At 43.7% G+C, this 22245-nt stretch overlaps 1 protein-coding gene across 2 annotated transcripts in view; it reads right to left on the bottom strand.

Annotated features, from left to right (window-relative positions):
* WWC2 (WW and C2 domain containing 2) overlaps positions 1-22245 on the bottom strand; it is a 204032-nt gene that overhangs the window by 50198 nt on the left and 131589 nt on the right. For both annotated transcript variants that reach the window (XM_040418707.1, XM_040418708.1), the window contains one exon: positions 8681-9270. In XM_040418707.1, the coding sequence (XP_040274641.1) occupies positions 8681-9270 (590 nt within the window). The remainder of the gene's footprint in view (positions 1-8680; positions 9271-22245) is intronic.

Here is a 22245-nt window from a genome sequence, read left to right as displayed (position 1 = left end):
GGGGGGTGATCAATGACAGGGGGGTGATCAATGACAGGGGGGTGATCACCCCATATAGACTCCCTGATCACCCCCCTGTCATTGATCACCCCCCTGTCATTGATCACCCCCCTGTAAGGCTCCATTCAGACATTTTTTGGGCCCAAGTTAGCGGAATTATTATTTTTTTTTTCTTACAAAGTCTCATATTCCACTAACTTGTGTCAAAAAATAAAATCTCACATGAACTCACCATACCCCTCACGGAATCCAAATGCGTAAAAATTTTTAGACATTTATATTCCAGACTTCTTCTCACGCTTTAGGGCCCCTAGAATGCCAGGGCAGTATAAATACCCCACATGTGACCCCATTTCGGAAAGTAGACACCCCAAGGTATTCCGTGAGGGGCATATTGAGTCCATGAAAGATTTAATTTTTGTCCCAAGTTAGCGGAAAGGGAGACTTTGAGAAAAATAAAAAAAAACAATTTCCGCTAACTTGTGGCAAAAAAAAAAAAAATTCTATGAACTCGCCATGCCCCTCATTGAATACCTTGGGGTGTCTTCTTTCCAAAATGGGGTCACATGTGGGGTATTTATACTGCCCTGGCTTTTTAGGGGCCCTAAAGCGTGAGAAGAAGTCTGGGATCCAAATGTCTAAAAATGCCCTCATAAAAGGAATGTGGGCCCCTTTGCGCATCTAGGCTGCAAAAAAGTGTCACACATCTGGTATCGCCGTACTCAGGAGAAGTTGGGCAATGTGTTTTGGGGTGTCATTTTACATATACCCATGCTGGGTGAGATAAATATCTTGGTCAAATGCCAACTTTGTATAAAAAATGGGAAAAGTTGTCTTTTGCCGAGATATTTCTCTTACCCGGCATGAGTATATGTAAAATGACACCCCAAAACACATTGCCCAACTTCTCCTGAATACGGCGATACCACGTGTGACACTTTTTTGCAGCCTAGGTGGGCAAAGGGGCCCACATTCCAAAGAGCACCTTTTGGATTTCACAGGTCATTTACCTACTTACCACACATTAGGGCCCCTAGAATGCCAGGGCAGTATAACTACCCCACAAGTGACCCAATTTTGGAAAGAAGACACCCCAAGGTATTCCGTGAGGGGCATGGCGAGTTCCTAGAATTTTTTTTTTTTGTCACAAGTTAGCGGAAAATGATGATTTTTTTATTTTTATTTTTTTTCTTACAAAGTCTCATATTCCACTAACTTGTGACAAAAAATAAAAACTTCCATGAACTCACTATGCCCATCAGAGAATACCTTGGGGTGTCTTCTTTCCAAAATGGGGTCACTTGTGGGGTAGTTATACTGCCCTGGGATTCTAGGGGCCCTAATGTGTGGTAAGTAGTTTGAAATCAAAATCTGTAAAAAATGGCCGGTGAAATCCAAAAGGTGCTCTTTGGAATGTGGGCCCCTTTGCGCATCTAGGCTGCAAAAAAGTGTCACACATGTGGTATCTCCGTACTCAGGAGAAGTTGGGCAATGTGTTTTGGGGTGTCATTTTACATATACCCCGCCCGCCTCCCCTTGTATAATCGTTGGTTTCTAGTGGGTATACCAGGGTGCCAGCACATTGCTGGCACCCTGGTATAAACGGCTGACATCTGCGATGCGATGTCAGCCGTTTAACCCTTTCCATACAGCGGTCCGTACGGACCGCTGTATGGAAAAGGTTAACAGCGCAGGGAGCTCCCTCCCTCTCCCATCGGGGGGCTGCTGTGCCTTTGCAGCCCCCCGATGGGGAGGGAGAGAGCCCCCAGAGAGCCCCCCGACAGATCCCCTCCTTACCCTTACCCGTCTGCGCAGTTCTTGCCACTACTGAGCAGACGGGGAAGGTTCCCATGGCAACAGGACGCCTCTCAGGCGTCCTGCTGTCCATGGTGCTGAACAGATCTGTGTTAAAAGGCATAGATCTGTTCAGACAAGTGTAAAATACAGTGCAGTACAATATATATTGTACTGTACTGTATTATACAGACATCAGACCCACTGGATCTTCAAGAACCAAGTGGGTCTGGGTCAAAAAAAAAGTGAATAAAAGTGAAAAAAAAGTAAAAATCAAAAAACACATTTATCACTGATTAATGTGAAAAAAATAAAATTCCCTACACGTTTGGTATCGCCGCGTCCGTAACGACCTGATCTATAAAACGGTCAAGTTACTTTACCCGAACGGTGAACGCCATAAAAATACAAAATAAAAAACTATGATGAAATTGAAATTTTGCCTACCTTACTTCCCAAAAAAGGTAATAAAAGTGATCAAAAAAGTCGCATGTACGCCAAAATTGTAACAATCAAACCGTCATCTCATCCCGCAAAAATCATACCCTACCCAAGATAATGGCCCAAAAACTGAAAAAACTATGGCTCTTAGACTATGGAAACACAAACATGATTTTTTTTCTTTAAAAAATGAAATCATTGTGTAAAACTTACATAAATAAAAAAAAAGTATACATATTAGGTATCGCCGCGTCTGTATCGACCGGCTCTATAAAAATATCACATGATCTAACCCCTCAGATGACCACCGTAAAAAAATAAAAATAAAAACGGTGTAAAAAAAGCCATTTTTTGTCATCTTACGTCACAAAAAGTGTAATAGCAAGCAATCAAAAAGTCATATGCACCCCAAAATAGATGCCAATCAAACCGTCATCTCATCCCGCAAAAAATGAGACCCTACTCAAGATAATCGCCCAAAAACTGAAAAAACTATGGCTCTTAGACTATGGAGACACTAAAACATTTTTTTTGTTTTAAAAATGAAATCATTGTGTAAAACTTACATAAATAAAAAAAATTGTATACATATTAGGTATCGCCGCGTCCGTAACAACCTGCTCTATAAAATTACCACATGATCTAACCTGTCAGATGAATGTTGTAAATAGGGGTGGGCGATATGGCCTAAAATTTATATTGCGATATAATTTTAAGCATGTGCGATATGCGATATATATTGCGATATATTGTTTTCTATATTGGGGGGGGGTGTTTAAACTTTTTTTTTTTTTTACTTTTTATTTAATAACTATTAGCCTCCTTAAGGGCTAGAACCCTTGTCATATTCACCCTAATAGAGCTCTATTAGGGTGAATAGGACTTCACACTCTCCCTGCTGCCCTGTGCTTTGTGCACACAACAGCAGGGAGCTGACCATGGCAGCCAACCTCTCATGTGCCCCCCCAGCCTCTCATGTGCCCCCCCCCAGCCTCTCATGTGCTCCCCCCCCAGCCTCTCATGTGCCCCCCCCAGCCTCTCATGTGCCCCCCAGCCTCTCATGTGCCCCCCCCCCAGCCTCTCATGTGCCCCCCCAGCCTCTCATGTGCCCCCCCCCCAGCCTCTCATGTGTCCCCCCCCAGCCTCTCATGTGTCCCCCCCCAGCCTCTCATGTGTGCCCCCCAGCCTCTCAAGTGCCCCCCCAGCCTCTTATCTGCTCCCCCCCAGCCTCTTATCTGCTCCCCCCCAGCCTCTTATCTGCTCCCCCCCAGCCTCTTATCTGCTCCCCCCCAGCCTCTTATCTGCTCCCCCCCAGCCTCTTATCTGCTCCCCCCCAGCCTCTTATCTGCTCCCCCCCAGCCTCTTATCTGCTCCCCCCCAGCCTCTTATCTGCTCCCCCCCAGCCTCTTATCTGCTCCCCCCCAGCCTCTTATCTGCTCCCCCCCCCAGCCTCTTATCTGCTCCCCCCCCCCCAGCCTCTTATCTGCTCCCCCCCCCCAGCCTCTTATCTGCTCCCCCACAGCCTCTTATCTGCCCCCCCAGCCTCTTATCTGCCCCCCTATGGTAACTCAAACCCACCCCCCCTCACTCCCTCCCCAGTATTAATCATTGGTGGCAGTGGCCACAGGGTCCCCCTCCTCCCCCCCTAGTTCATTGATGGCAGTGGGCAGTTCCCATCGGAGTCCCAGCAGTGTAATGCTGGGGCTCCGATCGGTTACCATGGCAGCCAGGAGTCACGCTACTGAAGTCCTGGCTGCGATGGTATGTTAGTGAGCAGCATTATACTCACGTGCGCCGTGGCCGCCGGGCGCTCCTTCTTCTCATAGGTCTATGCGGCGCATTGCTAATGCTATAAGCATTAGCAATGCGCCGCACAGACAGAAGAAGGAGCGCCCGGCGGCCACGGCGCACGTGAGTATAATGCTGCTCACTAACATACCATCGCAGCCAGGACTTCAGTAGCGTGACTCCTGGCTGCCATGGTAACCGATCGGAGCCCCAGCATTACACTGCTGGGACTCCGATCGGAACTGCCCACTGCCATCAATGAACTAGGGGGGAGGAGGGGGACCCTGTGGGATATGGCCGGCCACAGTCCGTCCCCTCCTCCTACTCTGTCCTCTCCTCATTGGTGTTCAGCGGCAGCCGCGCACAGTGGGGAGGGAGGGACTCCCTCCTTCTCACTCCACTGTGCCGGCCGGCAGGCTCAGGAGTAAATGGTGCGCGCAGAGAGCGCAATCATATCGCGGTCCGGCGATATAGGCGATATGGCGAAAATCCATATCGTGGCCCAAATTTATATCGCATATCGCCTATATCGCCTATACCGCCCACCCCTAGTTGTAAATAACAAAAAATAAAAACGTGCCAAAAAATCTATTTCTTGTTACCTTGCCGCACAAAAAGTGTAATATGGAGCAACCAAAAATCATATGTACCCTAAACTAGTACCAACAAAACTGCCACCCTATCCCGTAGTTTCTAAAATGGGGTCACTTTTTTGGAGTTTCTACTCTAGGGGTGCATCAGGGGGCTTTAAATGGGACATGGTGTAAAAAAAAAAAACTGTCCAGCAAAACCTGCCTTCCAAAAACCGTATGGCATTCCTTTCCTTCTGCGCCCTGCCGTGTGCCCGTACAGCTGTTTACGACCACATATGGGGTGTTTCTGTAAACTACAGAATCAGAGCCATAAATATTGAGTTTTGTTTGGCTGTTAACTTTTGATTTGTAACTGGAAAAAAAATATTAAAATGGAAAATCTGCCAAAAAAGTGAAATTTTGAAATTGTATCTCTATTTTCCATTAAATCTTGTGCAACACCTAAAGGGTTAACAAAGTTTGTAAAATCAGTTTTGAATACCTTGAGGGGTGTAGTTTCTTAGATGGGGTCACTATGGAGTTTCTACTCTAGGGGTGCATCAGGGGGGCTTCAAATGGGACATGGTGCCAAAAAGACAGTCCAGCAAAATCAGCCCTCCAAAAACCAAACGGCGCACCTTTCACTCTACGCCCCGCTGTGTGCCCGTACAGCAGTTTACGGCCACATATGGGGTGTTTCTGTAAACAGCAGAGTCAGGGCAATAAAGATACAGTCTTGTTTGGCTGTTAACCCTTGCTTTGTTAGTGGAAAAAAATGGGTTAAAATGGAAAATTAGGCAAAAAAATGAAATTCTCAAATTTCATCGCCATTTGCCAATAACTCTTGTGCAACACCTAAAGGGTTAACAACGTATGTAAAATCAGTTTTGAATACCTTGAGGGGTGTAGTTTCTTAGATGGGGTCACTTTTAGGGAGTTTCTCCTCTAGTGGTGCATCAGGGGGGCTTCAAATGGGACATGGTATAAATAAACCAGTCCATAAAAATCAGCCTTCCAAAAACCAAACGGCGCACCTTTCACTCTACGCCCCGCTGTGTGGCCGTACAGTAGTTTACGGCCACATATTGGGTGTTTCTGTAAACGGCAGAGTCAGGGCAATAAAGATACAGTCTTGTTTGGCTGTTAACCCTTGGTTTGTTAGTGGAAAAAATGGGTTAAAATGAAAAATTAGACAAAAAAATGAAATTCTCAAATTTCCTCCCCATTTGCCAATAACTCTTGTGCAACACCTAAAGGGTTAACAACGTATGCAAAATCAGTTTTGAATACCTTGAGGGGTGTAGTTTCTTAGATGGGGTCATTTTTGGGTGGTTTCTATTATGTAAGCCTCGCAAAGTGACTTGAGACCTGAACTGGTCCCTAAAAATTTAGTTTTTGTAAATTTCTGAAAAATTTCAAGATTTGCTTCTAAACTTCTAAGCCTTATAACATCCCCAAAAAATAAAATATCATTCCCAAAACAATTCAAACATGAAGTAGACATATGGGGAATGTAAAGTCATCACAATTTTTGGGGGTATTACTATGTATTACAGAAGTAGAGAAACTGAAACTTTGAAATTTGCAAATTTTGCCAATTTTTTGTTAAATTAGGTATTTTTTGGTGCAAAAAAAATAATTTTTTTGACTTCATTTTACCAGTGTCATGAAGTACAATATGTGACGAAAAAACAGTCTCAGAACGGCCTGGATAAGTCAAAGCGTTTTAAAGTTATCAGCACTTAAAGGGACTCTGGTCAGATTTGCAAAAAATGGCCTGGTCCTAAGGTGTAAAAAGGCTGTGTCCTTAAGGGGTTAAGGGTGTTTAAGCTAGGGGGGCTGAGGTGGTTAAGGTGAAATATGGCAGGGTCCTTAAGGGGTTAATATCAGAGTCATGTCTCAAGGCCTATTTAAAGGGTCAAACATTGACTTAGGCTACGTCTACACGACGACAATAAGTCGCGCGACAGATAGGGCACAACTACACTGCAACATTTTGTTGCACCAATGTCGCGCGACAATTTTTATAATGGCAGTCTATGGTGTCGCACTGCAACATGCAACATGCTGCGACTGCGACGCAACAGTCGCAGAAAAATCCATCTTGAATGGATTTTCTGTGACTGTTGCATCGCAGTCGCAGCATTTTGCATGTTGCAGTGCGACACCATAGACTGCCATTATAAAAATTGTCGCGCGACATTAGTGCAACAAAATGTTGTGCGACAAATGATGTCGTGTAGACGTAGCCTTATAGGATAGCTGCCTTACATTTGATGCAATCAGAGGCAGAGCTTGTTAAGAGCTCATTTACATTACTTCTCCCCACTTTGCACACACAACAGGGAGCCATTTTGTTTTTATTTTTAAAATTACTAGATGATCTGTGACTTAAGTCTCTCAAAGTAATGGTGAGATGATTTGTACGAACGACCCCACAGATGACTACTTGGCAATACGGAGGACAATCATTACCTGTGTATGGCAGGCTCAATACTGACCTCTAAACTCTGCCTGCATAAAATATAGATTGGCATCTTATTTATTTTTTTTCAGTTAAAAAAAAATTTAATAAAAAAATGGGACAGGAAACTGGTCAGACATTCTCCTTGAAAACTGGTATTTAGGAGCACAAAGTTGCATTTCTACATGTTGACCACTAGATGGCAGAGTAAAACAGCAAATACCTTCAAATAAAAAAATAGATTTTTTTTTTTGGGATTCCTTTTTTTTCCTGTGAAGACACAAATTATCCCAAATAAGCTTGAGTATTAAATTCACACTGCTTCCATGCAGTAGGGGGTCTTTTCAATGAGGAATCAAGCTGCATATTTTTTTTCCGTCTCAAAGTGATGCAGGTTTTCAAAACTGCTGCTTGGCAGGCGAGAAGCACGAACAGCCCAAAGTCTCCAAATCTGCTTTTGTTTGCATTTGCGAAAGAACACATACCTCGGCTATTTCCACTCTAATTAGATCATTAGATAAGCAAATTTAAATGACAGTCCTAGACATACAGCATTTCCGTACACTCAAAGGACAGAGTCTCCCACAAAACCTTTCTAAAACACACAGGTTGGTGTCCGAAATAGGAGATTCCCAATGGCTCAACTACAAATTGGCATCAGGAATATTTAGACATTTTCTGAAATACAAGATAATTAATGAATGTTACAATATTGTGTGGATTGTCTACTGAGCGTCATCTTGAGGCTACATCTATGGATGGAGACTAGCTACTATGATGATGTCTCCCCAAAATATACACAACAGAAGATTCTGCTCCCTAACATGTTCTCTTTCAGAATCACCATATGGGACATTATAGAGAAGTACTGAACAGTATTGATGTGAATAAAGCACAGGGTGAAGTATAACGCTCACTATTAAAAAGCATTCTGGTTTTGCAATTTTCATCAACTGACAGGAAACAACATGTTATCACTTACTAATAGCGATTGCTTATCTACACAAGGCAAGGTTGAGATGCAGCTGTGCTACATTCGAGTACTGATTATAATTCGTGCTAGCTCTGCCCTTTTCGGCCGTGAGAGGTACTCGAACGTCACTATAGCGCTGTGTGGTTGTACACTAATGCCCTGATTTCCTGCACTCTATAGCGGTCATGCGACTCCTGGATTTGTTAATGATTGTGGCGCGCGCCACCAATCTGGGTTCGGCTTAGTTATGAAATACATTTATGTATGTGTCGCTACTCACAGTAACAGCGCATGTGGGAGACTAACGAAGTCTTGCGTAAACGGTGGCCATCTTGAAAGAGCCTCATTGGAGGCAATACATTTTTATGCATAGACGAATATAGGGATAATAAAGAATATGACTGATGCAGATGAACACATCGGGTTCATCCACAGCAGGAAGAACCAGATTTGCTCATCACTACATTTAATCACTGATAACATCTCCCCATGTACAAATGGTCAGAAATAGAGATTTAACTGTATAAATTACAGGTTTTACAAAACTACATATTAATCTGCTCAGCTCCTCCTGCTGTATAATATGCTGTCTGCAGATTGCACTGCATTTGGCTGCAGGTTATCAGGACATGTTACTTTGGTCCTTACCTGTGCTTTCTGCTGGCAACGGTGCATTTGTCTCATGCTTTATGCCTTTCTCCTCAGAGAAGGCTGGAGATTGCTCTAGACGAGAGTCCAATAAATGCTGATTTTCACCGATGCTCATTTCGGAGAATATTCCAGGAAAGTCATAACTCTCAAAATCTGTACCAATGGTATCCTGAGTAGACAAAGAGAAAGCTCCTTCCAGCACTGGAGGAGAGCCTGGTGGGGACAATGATGACAGGGAGGATAGGGAAGAGAGTGATGTCACAGACTTCGGAGGTTTGGTTTCTTGAGAGTCCTCTTGTGCAGTGGGCAGGTTGGTATACTCTGGCCTGCCGTGGGAATGCACTACCTCATTCTCATGAATGGTAGTGATAGGCCCGGCTGGAATGTAACCACTTTTCTCTTGCAGCAAGAAGTCCAGCTTGTACTGATAGTCCAGGTCTGATGGACTGTCTCCTTGACTGTAATACAGGTCTGTAGAGCTCAAGGAATTGAGAGAACCTCGACTAGAAGTGTTCAAGGACCCACGACTGGATGCTAAGGAGCCAAGACTGCTTCCTGATGAAACAGATAATGTGCTGGCAGACAGGCTGGATATATAAAAGAAGGACACTGTTTTAGTTACCACAATTAAGAATTAAACAAGTAATCTATAAAAAAATAAAAAATAAGACAGCACCTTTGATTAACCTAGAACTCTTCTGCAGCAGAATTTCATTACCAGTACCAGCATACATGAGATTTAACAAATCTCATTCACCCGCTGCAAAAGTAAGCCACGGTGGAATATGGCTCGAGGAACCTAGATCTTTGCAAAGCACAAGGTGAAATCAGCAGCAGATGTGCAACAAGTTCCACTGGAAATTCCGCTGTGGGAACACTGCAAAACCCACAGCAGAAATTCTGCCCCATGTGGATGTACCCTTATGTTGGCAGTATAAGGCTGCGTTCACACGGGCGAGATTTCCGCGCTGGTGCAATGCGGTAGGTGAACGCATTGCACCCGCACTGAATCCGGACTCATTCATTTCTATGGGGCTGTTCAGATGAGCGATGATTTTCACGCATCACTTGTGCGTTGCGTGAAAATCGCAGCATGCTCTATATTCTGCGTTTTTCACGCAACGCAGGCCCCATAGAAGTGAATGGGGTTGCGTGAAAATCGCAAGCATCCGCAAGCAAGTGCAGATGCGGTGCGATTTTCACGCATGGTTGCTAGGTGACAGTCTATTCACTGTATTATTTTCCCTTATAACATGGTTATAAGGGAAAATAATAGCATTCTGAAAACAGAATGCTTAGTAAAATAGCGCTGGAGGGGTTAAAAAAACCAAAACAAATTAACTCACCTTCTCCTCTTGATCGCGTAGTTCCCAGTCTCTTCTTTATGAGCTGTCGGCTAAAGGACCTTTGGTGACGTCAGATCACATGCTCCAATCACATGGTCCATCACCGTGGTGATGTACCATGTGGTTGGAGCATGTGATCTGACGTCACCAAAGGTCCTTTAGCCGACAGCTCATAAAGAAGAGACCGGGAACTACGCGGAGGAGGTGAGTTAATTTTTTTATTTTTTTTTAACCCTCAATTGATCACCTACTATGCATTCTGTATTCAGAATGCTATTATTTTCCCTTATAACCATGTTATAAGGGAAAATAATACAATCTACACTACAACTAACCCAAACCTGAACTTCTGTGAAGAAGTTCGGGTCTGGGTACCACAGTCTGTTTTTTATCACGCGCGTGCAAAAAACATTGCACCCGCGCGATAAAAACTGAACATCGGAACGCAATCGCAGTCAAAACTGATTGCAATTGCATTCCTACTCGCGCGGGTTTGCCGCAACACACCGGGACGCATCCGGACCTAATCCGGACACACTCGTGTGAACCCAGCCTAACAGACAACAGCCGCATTAAAAGACCAAAGATTAGTGTTTGGTTAGCTGGATGAATCTTGCTTGCAGATTTAAAAAACAATGCTAGTTGCATACCAATCAAAATAAGTAAAAAACAAAACATACAAACAGATCTTAACCACTTCAGCCCCCAGTGCTTAAACACCCTGAAAGACCAGGCCACTTTTTACACTTCTGACCTACACTACTTTCACCATTTATTGCTCGGTCATGCAACTTACCACCCAAATGAATTTTACCTCCTTTTCTTCTCACTAATAGAGCTTTCATTTGGTGGTATTTCTTTGCTGCTGACATTTTTACTTTTTTTGTTATTAATCGAAATTTAACGATTTTTTTTGCAAAAAAATGACATTTTTCACTTTCAGTTGTCAAATTTTGCAAAAAAAACTACATCCATATATAAATTTTGCTCTAAATTTATTGTTCTACATGTCTTTGATAAAAAAAAAATGTTTGGGTAAAAAAAAAATGGTTTGGGTAAAAGTTATAGCGTTTACAAACTATGGTACAAAAATGTGAATTTCCGCTTTTTGAAGCAGCTCTGACTTTCTGAGCACCTGTCATGTTTCCTGAGGTTCTACAATGCCCAGACAGTACAAACACCCCACAAATGACCCCATTTCGGAAAGTACACACCCTAAGGTATTCGCTGATGGGCATAGTGAGTTCATAGAACTTTTTATTTTTTGTCACAAGTTAGCGGAAAATGATGATTTTTTTTTTTTTTTTCTTACAAAGTCTCATATTCCACTAACTTGTGACAAAAAATAAAAAGTTCTATGAACTCACTATGCCCATCAGCGAATACCTTGGGGTCTCTTCTTTCCAAAATGGGGTCACTTGTGGGGTAGTTATACTGCCCTGGCATTCTAGGGGCCCAAATGTGTGGTAAAGAGTTTGAAATCAAATTCAGTAAAAAATGACCTGTGAAATCCGAAAGGTGCTCTTTGGAATATGGGCCCCTTTGCCCACCTAGGCTGCAAAAAAGTGTCACACATCTGGTATCCCCGTACTCAGGAGAAGTTGAGGAATGTGTTTTGGGGTGTCTTTTTACATATACCCATGCTGGGTGAGATAAATATCTTGGTCAAATGACAACTTTGTATAAAAAAATGGGAAAAGTTGTCTTTTGCCAAGATATTTCTCTCACCCAGCATGGGTATATATAAAATGACACCCCAAAACACATTCCCCACCTTCTCCTGAGTACGGAGATACCAGATGTGTGACACTTTTTTGCAGCCTAGGTGGGCAAAGGGGCCCATATTCCAAAGAGCACCTTTCGGATTTCACTCATCATTTTTTACAGAATTTGATTTCTAACTCCTTACCACACATTTGGGCCCCTAGAATGCCAGGGCAGTATAACTACCCCACAAGTGACCCCATTTTGGAAAGAAGACACCCCAAGGTATTCCGTGAGGGGCATGGCAAAATCCTAGAATTTTTTATTTTTTGTCACAAGTTAGTGGAAAATGATGATTTTTATTTTTTATTTTTTTTTCATACAAAGTCTCATTTTCCACTAACTTGTGACAAAAAATAAAAAATTCTAGGAACTCGCCATGCCCCTCACGGAATACCTTGGGGTGTCTTCTTTCCAAAATGGGGTCACTTGTGGGGTAGTTATACTGCCCTGGCATTTTCCAGGGGCCCTAATGTGTGGTAAGTAGGTAAATGACCTGTGAAATCCTAAAGGTGCTCTTTGGAATATGGGCCCCTTTGCCCACCTAGGCTGCAAAAAAGTGTCACACATGTGGTATCGCCGTATTCAGGAGAAGTTGGGGAATGTGTTTTGGGGTGTCATTTTACATATACCCTTGCTGGGTGAGAGAAATATCTTGGCAAAAGACAACTTTTCCCATTTTTTTATACAAAGTTGGCATTTGACCAAGATATTTATCTCACCCAGCATGGGTATATGTAAAATGACACCCCAAAACACATTCCCCAACTTCTCCTGAGTACGGCGATACCAGATGTGTGACACTGTTTTGCAGCCTAGATGCGCAAAGGTGCCCAAATTCCTTTTAGGAGGGCATTTTTAGATATTTGGATACCAGACTTCTTCTCACGCTTTGGGGCCCCTAGAATGCCAGGGCAGTATAAATACCCCACATGTGACCCCATTTTGGAAAGAAGACACCCCAAGGTATTCAATGATGGGCATGGCGAGTTCATAGAAATTTTTTTTTTTTGGCACAAGTTAGCGGAAATTGATATTTTTAATTTTTTTCTCACAAAGTCTCCCGTTCCGCTAACTTGGGACAAAAATTTCAATCTTTCATGGACTCAATATGCCCCTCACGGAATACCTGGGGGTGTCTTCTTTCCGAAATGGGGTCACATGTGGGGTATTTATACTGCCCTGGCATTCTAGGGGCCCTAAAGCGTGAGAAGAAGTCTGGAATATAAATGTCTAAAAATTTTTACGCATTTGGTTTCCGTGAGGGGTATGGTGAGTTCATGTGAGATTTTATTTTTTGACACAAGTTAGTGGAATATGAGACTTTGTAAGAAAAAAATAAAATAATTCCGCTAACTTGGGCCAAAAAAATGTCTGAATGGAGCCTTACAGGGGGGTGATCAATGACAGGGGGGGTGATCAATGACAGGGGGTTGATCAATGACAGGGGTGGTGATCAGGGAGTCTATATGGGGTGATCACCACAGTCATTGATCACGCCCCTGTAAGGCTTCATTCAGACGTCCGGATGCGTTTTGCGGATCCGATCCATCTATCAGTGCATCCGTAAAAATCATGCGGACATCTGAATGGAGCTTTACAGGGGGGTAATCAATGACAGGGGGGTGATCAGGGAGTCTATATGGGGTGATCACCACAGTCATTGATCATGCCCCTGTAAGGCTTCATTCAGACGTCCGGATGCGTTTTGCGGATCGGATCCATCTATCAGTGCATCCGTAAAAATCATGCGGACATCTGAATGGAGCTTTACAGGGGGGTGATCAGGGAGTCTATATGGGGTGATCACCACAGTCATTGATCATGCCCCTGTAAGGCTTCATTCAGACGTCCGGATGCGTTTTGCGGATCGGATCCATCTATCAGTGCATCCGTAAAAATCATGCGGACATCTGAATGGAGCTTTACAGGGGGGTGATCAGGGAGTCTATATGGGGTGATCACCACAGTCATTGATCATGCCCCTGTAAGGCTTCATTCAGACGTCCGGATGCGTATTGCGGATCGGATCCATCTATCAGTGCATCCGTAAAAATCATGCGGACATCTGAATGGAGCTTTACAGGGGGGTGATCAGGGAGTCTATATGGGGTGATCACCACAGTCATTGATCATGCCCCTGTAAGGCTTCATTCAGACGTCCGGATGCGTTTTGCGGATCCGATCCATCTATCAGTGGATCCGTAAAAATCATGCGGACATCTGAATGGAGCTTTACAGGGGGGTAATCAATGACAGGGGGGTAATCAATGACAGGGGGGTGATCAGGGAGTCTATATGGGGTGATCAGGGGTTAATAAGGGGTTAATAAGTGACGGGGGGGGGGGGGGTGTAGTGTAGTGTAGTGGTGCTTGGTGGGACTTTACTGAGCTACCTGTGTCCTCTGGTGGTCGATCCAAACAAATGGGACAACCAGAGGACCAGGTAGCAGGTATATTAGACGCTGTTATCAAAACAGCGTCTAATATACCTGTTAGGGGTTAAAAAAAACACATCTCCAGCCTGCCAGCGAACGATCGCCGCTGGCAGGCTGGAGATCAACTCTCTTACCTTCCGTTCCTGTGAGCGCGGGGAGAAGCAACCAATAGCTGCCCGCAACGATGACCAACCTCCCTAGCATCACCCATGATGTGACGGCCTACTATTGGCTGCTCTTCCTGTCCGCTGGATGTTTTGATCTGCACGACGGGAAAATGCAACTGCGACGAGTGCACGGATCCGGAAGGACGCGGGTGCCGGTGACCGGGTAAGTATCATCTATAGGAGGGGTCGGGCATTGTGAGAGTTGGTTTTACTATTGGATAACCCTTTTAAGCAACATATTTAACTAAAATAAAATTATCCTAACATAATTTCTTCTGCTGTTAAAATGACATTTTAGAATTTCCATTTTAAAATTTTAAGAATTCCATTTTCCATTCCAATTCAATGTTTGGTGTACACGTCAGGAATTTTTGTTTGACAACCATACAGCATTAAGACATATGGAAAATGTGGTGTGCGCATCTCTATCATATGTATGGAGACTCTCCCAATTATCCTTGACAAAGGAGTTTGGAGGGGAGGATAGGGCATGTTGAATTTCATCATGCCTGATCCTTTGTTACCCCTAGGAGATAAACTGCCACCAGAAGTGTCTGGCAGCAGCTTACTCTCCTCTTCCCACTAAAAACCACATACATGCTCAGCTGGGTCGAGCGTTCAAGTGTATGGCGGAGTCAGAGGAACAGCTGTTGGCTGAACAAGCATTTAATGTATGGAAGATGGAAGGCAAGTTGTTTTTTTTACAGTAAGACTTTTAGCAGAACCTGAAATAAACTCTGCCTGAGCAACACTATAGGAAGAAGAAAGTCTGTGAAAGCCGTTCTTGAGGTCATAATATCACCAAACATTCACCGAAGCAGACAAATAATGAAGAAACGGCTGTACGGGACTGCAAGCAGCTAGACAGAGGGCAATGGGTGACATTTTTCCATTTACCGGTCAGTTTAGAGCTCTAAATATTTGTGTCATTTCTTTTGTTGGCTTTTTTATGTCAGTTTGAGCTTTTCTGCTCCCTGCAGTAATCTAAGCAGTGCTATTTAAAAGAACCAGGCAAAATGAAGTTCTACATCTGTGCTCTTACTGCGCTGTCTTTAAACAACTCTCTTTGGCCTGGCTATGATAAATGATCCCCATTCCTTAATTTATTATACAAAATAAAATAAATCAAGATGGAACAAGAGCCATCATAGAGCAGATACCCCTTTCATTTTAATTACCAGTGGGGGTCACAGGAATCAGATCCTCACCAAAAGGATATTAATGGCGTGTCCTAGAGATGTCATCAGCGTCTGACATAAGACAACCGCTCCATATAATGTATTTCTTATAATCTTAAAGGTGGCCCAACATCTTGATTAGCTTTTTGATGACAGATATTCCTTCTGACCACCCCACACACACACTCGCCTTACTCTCATTACGGAGAGGGGTAAGGCAACATGCAGAGACACCTTCATACACATTACATGGTCGGGCAATTCTACATAAATCAGTAGGTTCAGCCAACATTCATCTAAGGCTACATTCACACGACCGTATGTGTTTTGTGGACCGCAAATTGCGGATCCGTAAAAAAAAACAAAAAAAACTGATGACATCCGTATGCCATCCGTTTTTTTTCTTTGGGCGGATCCATTGTAACAATGCCTAAAACGGACAAGAATAGGACATGTTCTATTTTTTTTTTTGCGGGGCTATGGAACGGACATACTGATGCGGACAGCACACGGTGTGCTGTCCGCATTTTTTGCGGACCCATTGAAATGAACGGGTCTGCATCCTATCCGCAAAAAAAACCAGAACGGACACGGAAACAAAATACGTTCGTGTGCATGTAGCCTAATGTGTATGGCCACTTAGATTTGAGAAGCAACTATTTAAAATCGACAGACTATTTTTAAACTGGCTAAATTCAGCTCTATGCGCAGGAATTGAGAGAGGGTTACCAACCCAATTTAGGCCTCTTTCACACTTGCGTTGTCCGGATCCGGCGTGTACTCCACTTGCCGGAATTACACTCCGGATCCGGAAAAACGCAAGTGTACTGAAAGCATTTGAAGACGGAACCGTCTTCCAAATGCTTTCAGTGTTACTATGGCAGCCAGGACGCTATTAAAGTCCTGGTTGCCATAGTAGGAGCGGGGCGCGGGTGAGCGGTATACTTACAGTCCGTGCGGCTCCCGGGGCGCTCCAGAATGACGTCAGAGCGCCCCATGCGCATGGATGACGTGATCCATGCGATCATGTGATCCATGCGCTTGGGGCGCCCTGACGTCACTCTGGAGCGCCCGGGGAGCCGCACGGACGGTAAGTATACTGCTCCCCCGCTCCCCGCTACACTTTACCATGGCTGCCAGGACTTTAGCGTCCCGGCAGCCATGGTAACCATTCAGAAAAAGCTAAATGTCGGCTCCGGCAATGCGCTGAAACGACGTTTAGCTTAAGGCCGGATCCGGATCAATGCCTTTCAATGGGCATTAATTCCGGATCCGGCCTTGCGGCAAGTGTTCCGGATTTTTGGCCGGAGCAAAAAGCGCAGCATGCTGCAGTATTTTTTCCGGCCAAAAAACGTTCCGTTCCGGAACTGAAGACATCCTGATGCATCCTGAACGGATTTCTCTCCATTCAGAATGCATGGTGATAAAACTGATCAGGATTCTTCCGGCATAGAGCCCCGACGACGGAACTCTATGCCGGAAGAAAAGAACGCAGGTGTGAAAGAGCCCTAAGGGCACTTTCACACTAGCGTTTTTCTTTTCCGGCATAGCGTTCCGTCACAGGGGCTCTATACCAGAAAATAACTGATCAGGTATGTCCCCATGCATTCTGAATGGAGAGCAATCTGTTCAGGATGCATCAGGATGTCTTCAGTTCAGTCGTTTTGACTGATCAGGCAAAAGATAAAACCGCAGCATGCTACGGTTTTATCTCCGGTAAAAAAAACTGAAGACTTGCCATAGGAATGTATTAGTGCCGGATCCGGCTTTCAAAATACCGGAATGCCGGATCCATCCTTCCGGCCTGCGCAGACCGGTAAAAATGTGAAAAAAGATACAAGACTGATCCGTCTGTCCGCATGACAAGTGGAGAGACGGATCCGCATCCGGATCTGTCTCACAAAAGCTTTCAGTCACATCAAAATCGGCGAATCCGGCGAAGCCGGATCTCACTGCCGCAAGTGTGAAAGTAGCCTAATGTGCAGCTCTCATTTTACTAAGGGTGGGGTGACATCACGTTTTTTACATCCATTTAACGTGTAAGTTGGAGAAAAAAAAAGGGATACAAAAGCGTAGCACACCAAGCTTTTCTATCCTGCAGAGTCCTGTAAAAAAAAGGCATCAGCTTAACATCTAGGTTTTTTGAATACATTAGGCTTGTTTCACACTAGCAGAAGAGAACTCTGCACACTCCACCATTGCCAGAAGTATGAAAAGCTCTGTCTGGCCCCGGCAAATATGTTGAGAATCGGCCGGATGAAAGCTGAAGCGCACAGCGGTTTTCTTGCGGATGATTCTTGGCAAATTTTCCGGAATGCGGCTGGATCTCCACTGGTCCCCATTATGGTTAATGGGACCGGACGGAGATTTACAAACCTCCGGCAATGCCGCAATGCAAAGACATCCAGCAGGCTGCTCCCTGCTGGAAGAGCCTGTCGGATGTATAGTGCCAGTGTGCAATTAGTGTTAATCAGATGGCAAAACAGTGATGTGAACCCACCAAAAAAATTCAACCGGGTTAAGCTGGACAGTTATCAGAAAGTTCATTGCTCCTGCCGTTCCTAACCAAACTCACTGCACCTAGGTTCACTTCTCCGGTAACCTGATCTGCCAGATACTGGAGTTCATCGTCAGACCCCACAGACTTTAATGCTAAGCGGCTGCTTTCTGGCATAAGCGCTGGGTTTCATCTGGACAAAAACGTGCATTAGATGGGGTCATGTGGTGAACGGCAATATCTGACAATGCTGGATCCGGTGAACTCCGGCAGGCCTGATCAGGTTACCGGAGGTTTGAACTTAGCCTACTTTCTAATTTAATCGCCTTCCATAAATCCGTGATCATACAGAATGTTTCCTTCACACGGTTAACACTTTCTTAGTCTTGAGTACATTTGGTGGCACACTTAGCGAGATAAAGTGCCTCTTATTGACAAGACTCCAGCGATTATTCTCAGCCTGTAATGAAGAGGTTTGTCAAACCTAATTAGTTCTCCAAACATTATCAATTTGTTTATTTTGCTGTATGTGAGAAGCCGCCCCCAGAATGGATCATTATTACGCTATTAGCACATCACGTTAATTAAAACAAATAGTTCTGCTCACAATTACTACTAGGTACACAACGCGTCTGATTGTTCAGTCCACGCACATCAAAAGACAGGCAGAACGCTCAGCTCTTCAGAGTCAATGCTACGATAGTTGTAATTACTCTTTTCTTATGGGGAGTTTTTTTTTTTTTTTTAAGTTTACTTAAAAATAGCACTTATAGCTGAATTTTGATGTACAAACCGGATTCCAAAAAAGTTGGGACACTATACAAATCGTGAATAAAAACTGAATGCAATGATGTGGAGGTGCCAACTTCTAATATTTTATTCAGAATAAAACATAAATCACGGAACAAAAGTTTAAACTGAGAAAATGTACCATTTTAAAAGGGAAAAATATGTTGAATCAGAATTTCATGGTGTCAACAAATCCCCAAAAAGTTGGGACAAGGCCATTTTCACCACTGTGTGGCATCTCCCCTTCTTCTTACAACACTCAACAGACATCTGGGGACAGAGGAGACCAGTTTCTCAAGTTTAGAAATAGGAATGCTCTCCCATTCTTGTCTAATACAGGCCTCTAACTGTTCAATCGTCTTGGGCCTTCTTTGTTGCACCTTCCTCTTTATGATGCGCCAAATGTTCTCTATAGGTGAAAGATCTGGACTGCAGACTGGCCATTTCAGTACCCGGATCCTTCTCCTACGCAGCCATGATGTTGTGATTGATGCAGAATGTGGTCTGGCATTATCTTGTTGAAAAATGCAGGGTCTTCCCTGAAAGAGATGACGTCTGGATGGGAGCATATGTTGTTCTAGAACCTGAATATATTTTTCTGCATTGATGGTGCCTTTCCAGACATGCAAGCTGCCCATGCCACACGCACTCATGCAACCCCATACCATCAGAGATGCAGGCTTCTGAACTGAGCGTTGATAACAACTTGGGTTGTCCTTGTCCTCTTTGGTCCGGATGACATGGCGTCCCAGATTTCCAAAAAGAACTTTGAATCGTGACTCGTCTGACCACAGAACAGTCTTCCATTTTGCCACACTCCATTTTAAATGATCCCTGGCCCAGTGAAAACGCCTGAGCTTGTGGATCTTGCTTAGAAATGGCTTCTTCTTTGCACTGTAGAGTTTCAGCTGGCAACGGCGGATGGCACGGTGGATTGTGTTCACTGACAATGGTTTCTGGAAGTATTCCTTTAGCCCATTCTGTGATTTCCTTTACAGTAGCATTCCTGTTTGTGGTGCAGTGTCGTTTAAGGGCCCGGAGATCACGGGCATCCAGTATGGTTTTACGGCCTTGACCCTTACGCACAGAGATTGTTCCAGATTCTCTGAATCTTCGGATGATGTTATGCACAGTTGATGATGATAGATGCAAAGTCTTTGCAATTTTTCGCTGGGTAACACCTTTCTGATATTGCTCCACTATCTTTCTGCGCAACATTGTGGGAATTGGTGATCCTCTACCCATCTTGGCTTCTGAGAGACACTGCCACTCTGAGAAGCTCTTTTTATACCCAATCATGTTGCCAATTGACCTAATTAGTGTTAATTGGTCTTCCAGCTCTTCGTTATGCTCAAATTTACTTTTTCCAGCCTCTTATTGCTACTTGTCCCAACTTTTTTGGGATTTGTTGACACTGTGAAAATTGGAATCAACGTATTTTTCCTTTAAAATGATACATTTACTCGGATTAAACGTTTGATCTGTCATCTACGTTCTATTACAAATAAAATATTGACATTTGCCATCTCCACATCATTGCATTCAGTTTTTATTCACAATTTGTTTAGTGTCCCAACTTTTTTGGAATCCGGTTTGTAAGAAAATTAATCTAGGACACTATCTTGCAGCACTGGAGGTCCTGGGTTAGGCTATATGCACACGACCGTTGTTTTATGATGTCCGCAAATAGCGGATCCGTGTTCCTGTTGTTTTTACATCCACATCCGTTCCGTTTGTCCGCAAATTTTGTAGGCTGTTTCCGTCGTGTCTTCAGTTTTTTTTTTTGGCGGACCGCAAAAAAAACAAACTGAAGGCTGTAATTCTTGAAATTTTATATATACAGGTTTCCCAGCAACCATCCGCAAAAGAAAACGGATGCAGATGACATACGGATAGCTTCCGTTGGTCATCCGCTTTTTTTTCGCGGACCCATTGGGTCAATGGGATCGCAAAACGTTTATTGCGGACAAGAATAGGACATGCAATACTTTTTTTGCGGACGGGAAACACGGACAGCGAGCGCGGAAAAGAAATGGTTGACTACACCGCCATTTTAACGGCTCCATAGAAATGGATGGGTAACCATCCGATCAGCCAAAAAAAAAAACCGAACAGATGCAGAGAAAAACAACTGTCGTGTGCATGTAGCCTCTTAGACTAAGGCCGAATGCACACGGCCGCGTTCCGCGGTCGAGAGCGGTCCGTGGTATGCCGGGCTGGATTCCTGTTATCACACTATAGTAATACACTCATATGATCTATAAGAGTGTACTACTGTACAGCAGCGGCGGCATGAAACGCACGGCGTCATAGCAACCAATGACACCGTGCGCTCCTGCTCTGAACAGGAATCCAGCACGGCATACCACGGACCGCTCTCGGCCGCGGAACACGAACGTGTGCATTCGGCCCAAGACCAACATCTACATAGGGTCTGAATTTTCTCCACATGTCTGCGTTACCTCTGGATACGAAGGTTTCCTTCTACACACACAAAAAACAAAAAAAATTTTTTATATATAATTTTATATATATATATATATATATATATATATATATATATATATATATATATATGTGTGTGTGCTCGAGACATGGAAATTGTGTGAGATTGAGAAACACTAGTCCTGAACCAAAATTAATTTGGCAAGCTAAAATTCTAATTTCTGAAAGAGAAAACAAATTTTAATGGGTTACTGTTTCTTTCCTTGTGTACCTCCAGATTCTAGAGAAGAACCTGCATTTCATGAAACAATTCAGCTTTTTCTGACGAAGGTACGCCGAAACGCGCGTTGGGGTTGGCGCCATCCTGGAGGAGACTCTGTATGGGTAAATGTCCCTTTTCTCATCATGTATGATTCATTATATGCATGATTATGTTTTTTGTACATTTTTCTTAGGATAGGGACTCCGTTCATTGTATGTCTCCTCCAGTGATGTTGCTTTTATCTCCTGCACTGACTTTTTTAATCATGTATGTTGTATAATGTGATTTTGTAATAAAGGACATAATTCAGTACCAGCGGTCTGGCATTTTCTATGTAGGTTGTCTATTTATATGTATTGCCATAGGCTAGTTTAGCACTTTAATGTGTATTCAATTGATGGTTGCGGTATCTATTTTTGGTAGTGCAGTAGGAGGCAGAGGTTCCTGCTCTCGTCCTCACTATGAGAGCGAAGGCCATAATCTGTACCGTGGCTAGCTGGGACACAGAGGAAAGCCATGAGCGCTCGGTGCTGTTCATTAGAAATAGAACTGCTTAATCAAATAATTAAAAAAAGGATTATAATATGAAGTGCTAATCGTTTTTCTGTATAAATTGGAGGCAGGTTTTAATCATGTTCCCAGGAGGCATATATTTTATCTCCTCTCGAGTGCTAAAA

This window comes from Bufo bufo, chromosome 2 (genome assembly GCF_905171765.1).
Source record: "Bufo bufo chromosome 2, aBufBuf1.1, whole genome shotgun sequence".
NCBI lineage: Eukaryota > Metazoa > Chordata > Amphibia > Anura > Bufonidae > Bufo > Bufo bufo.
The sequence above is the reverse complement of the archived record's forward strand: the minus strand, read 5'-3'. Positions and strand labels throughout refer to the sequence as shown.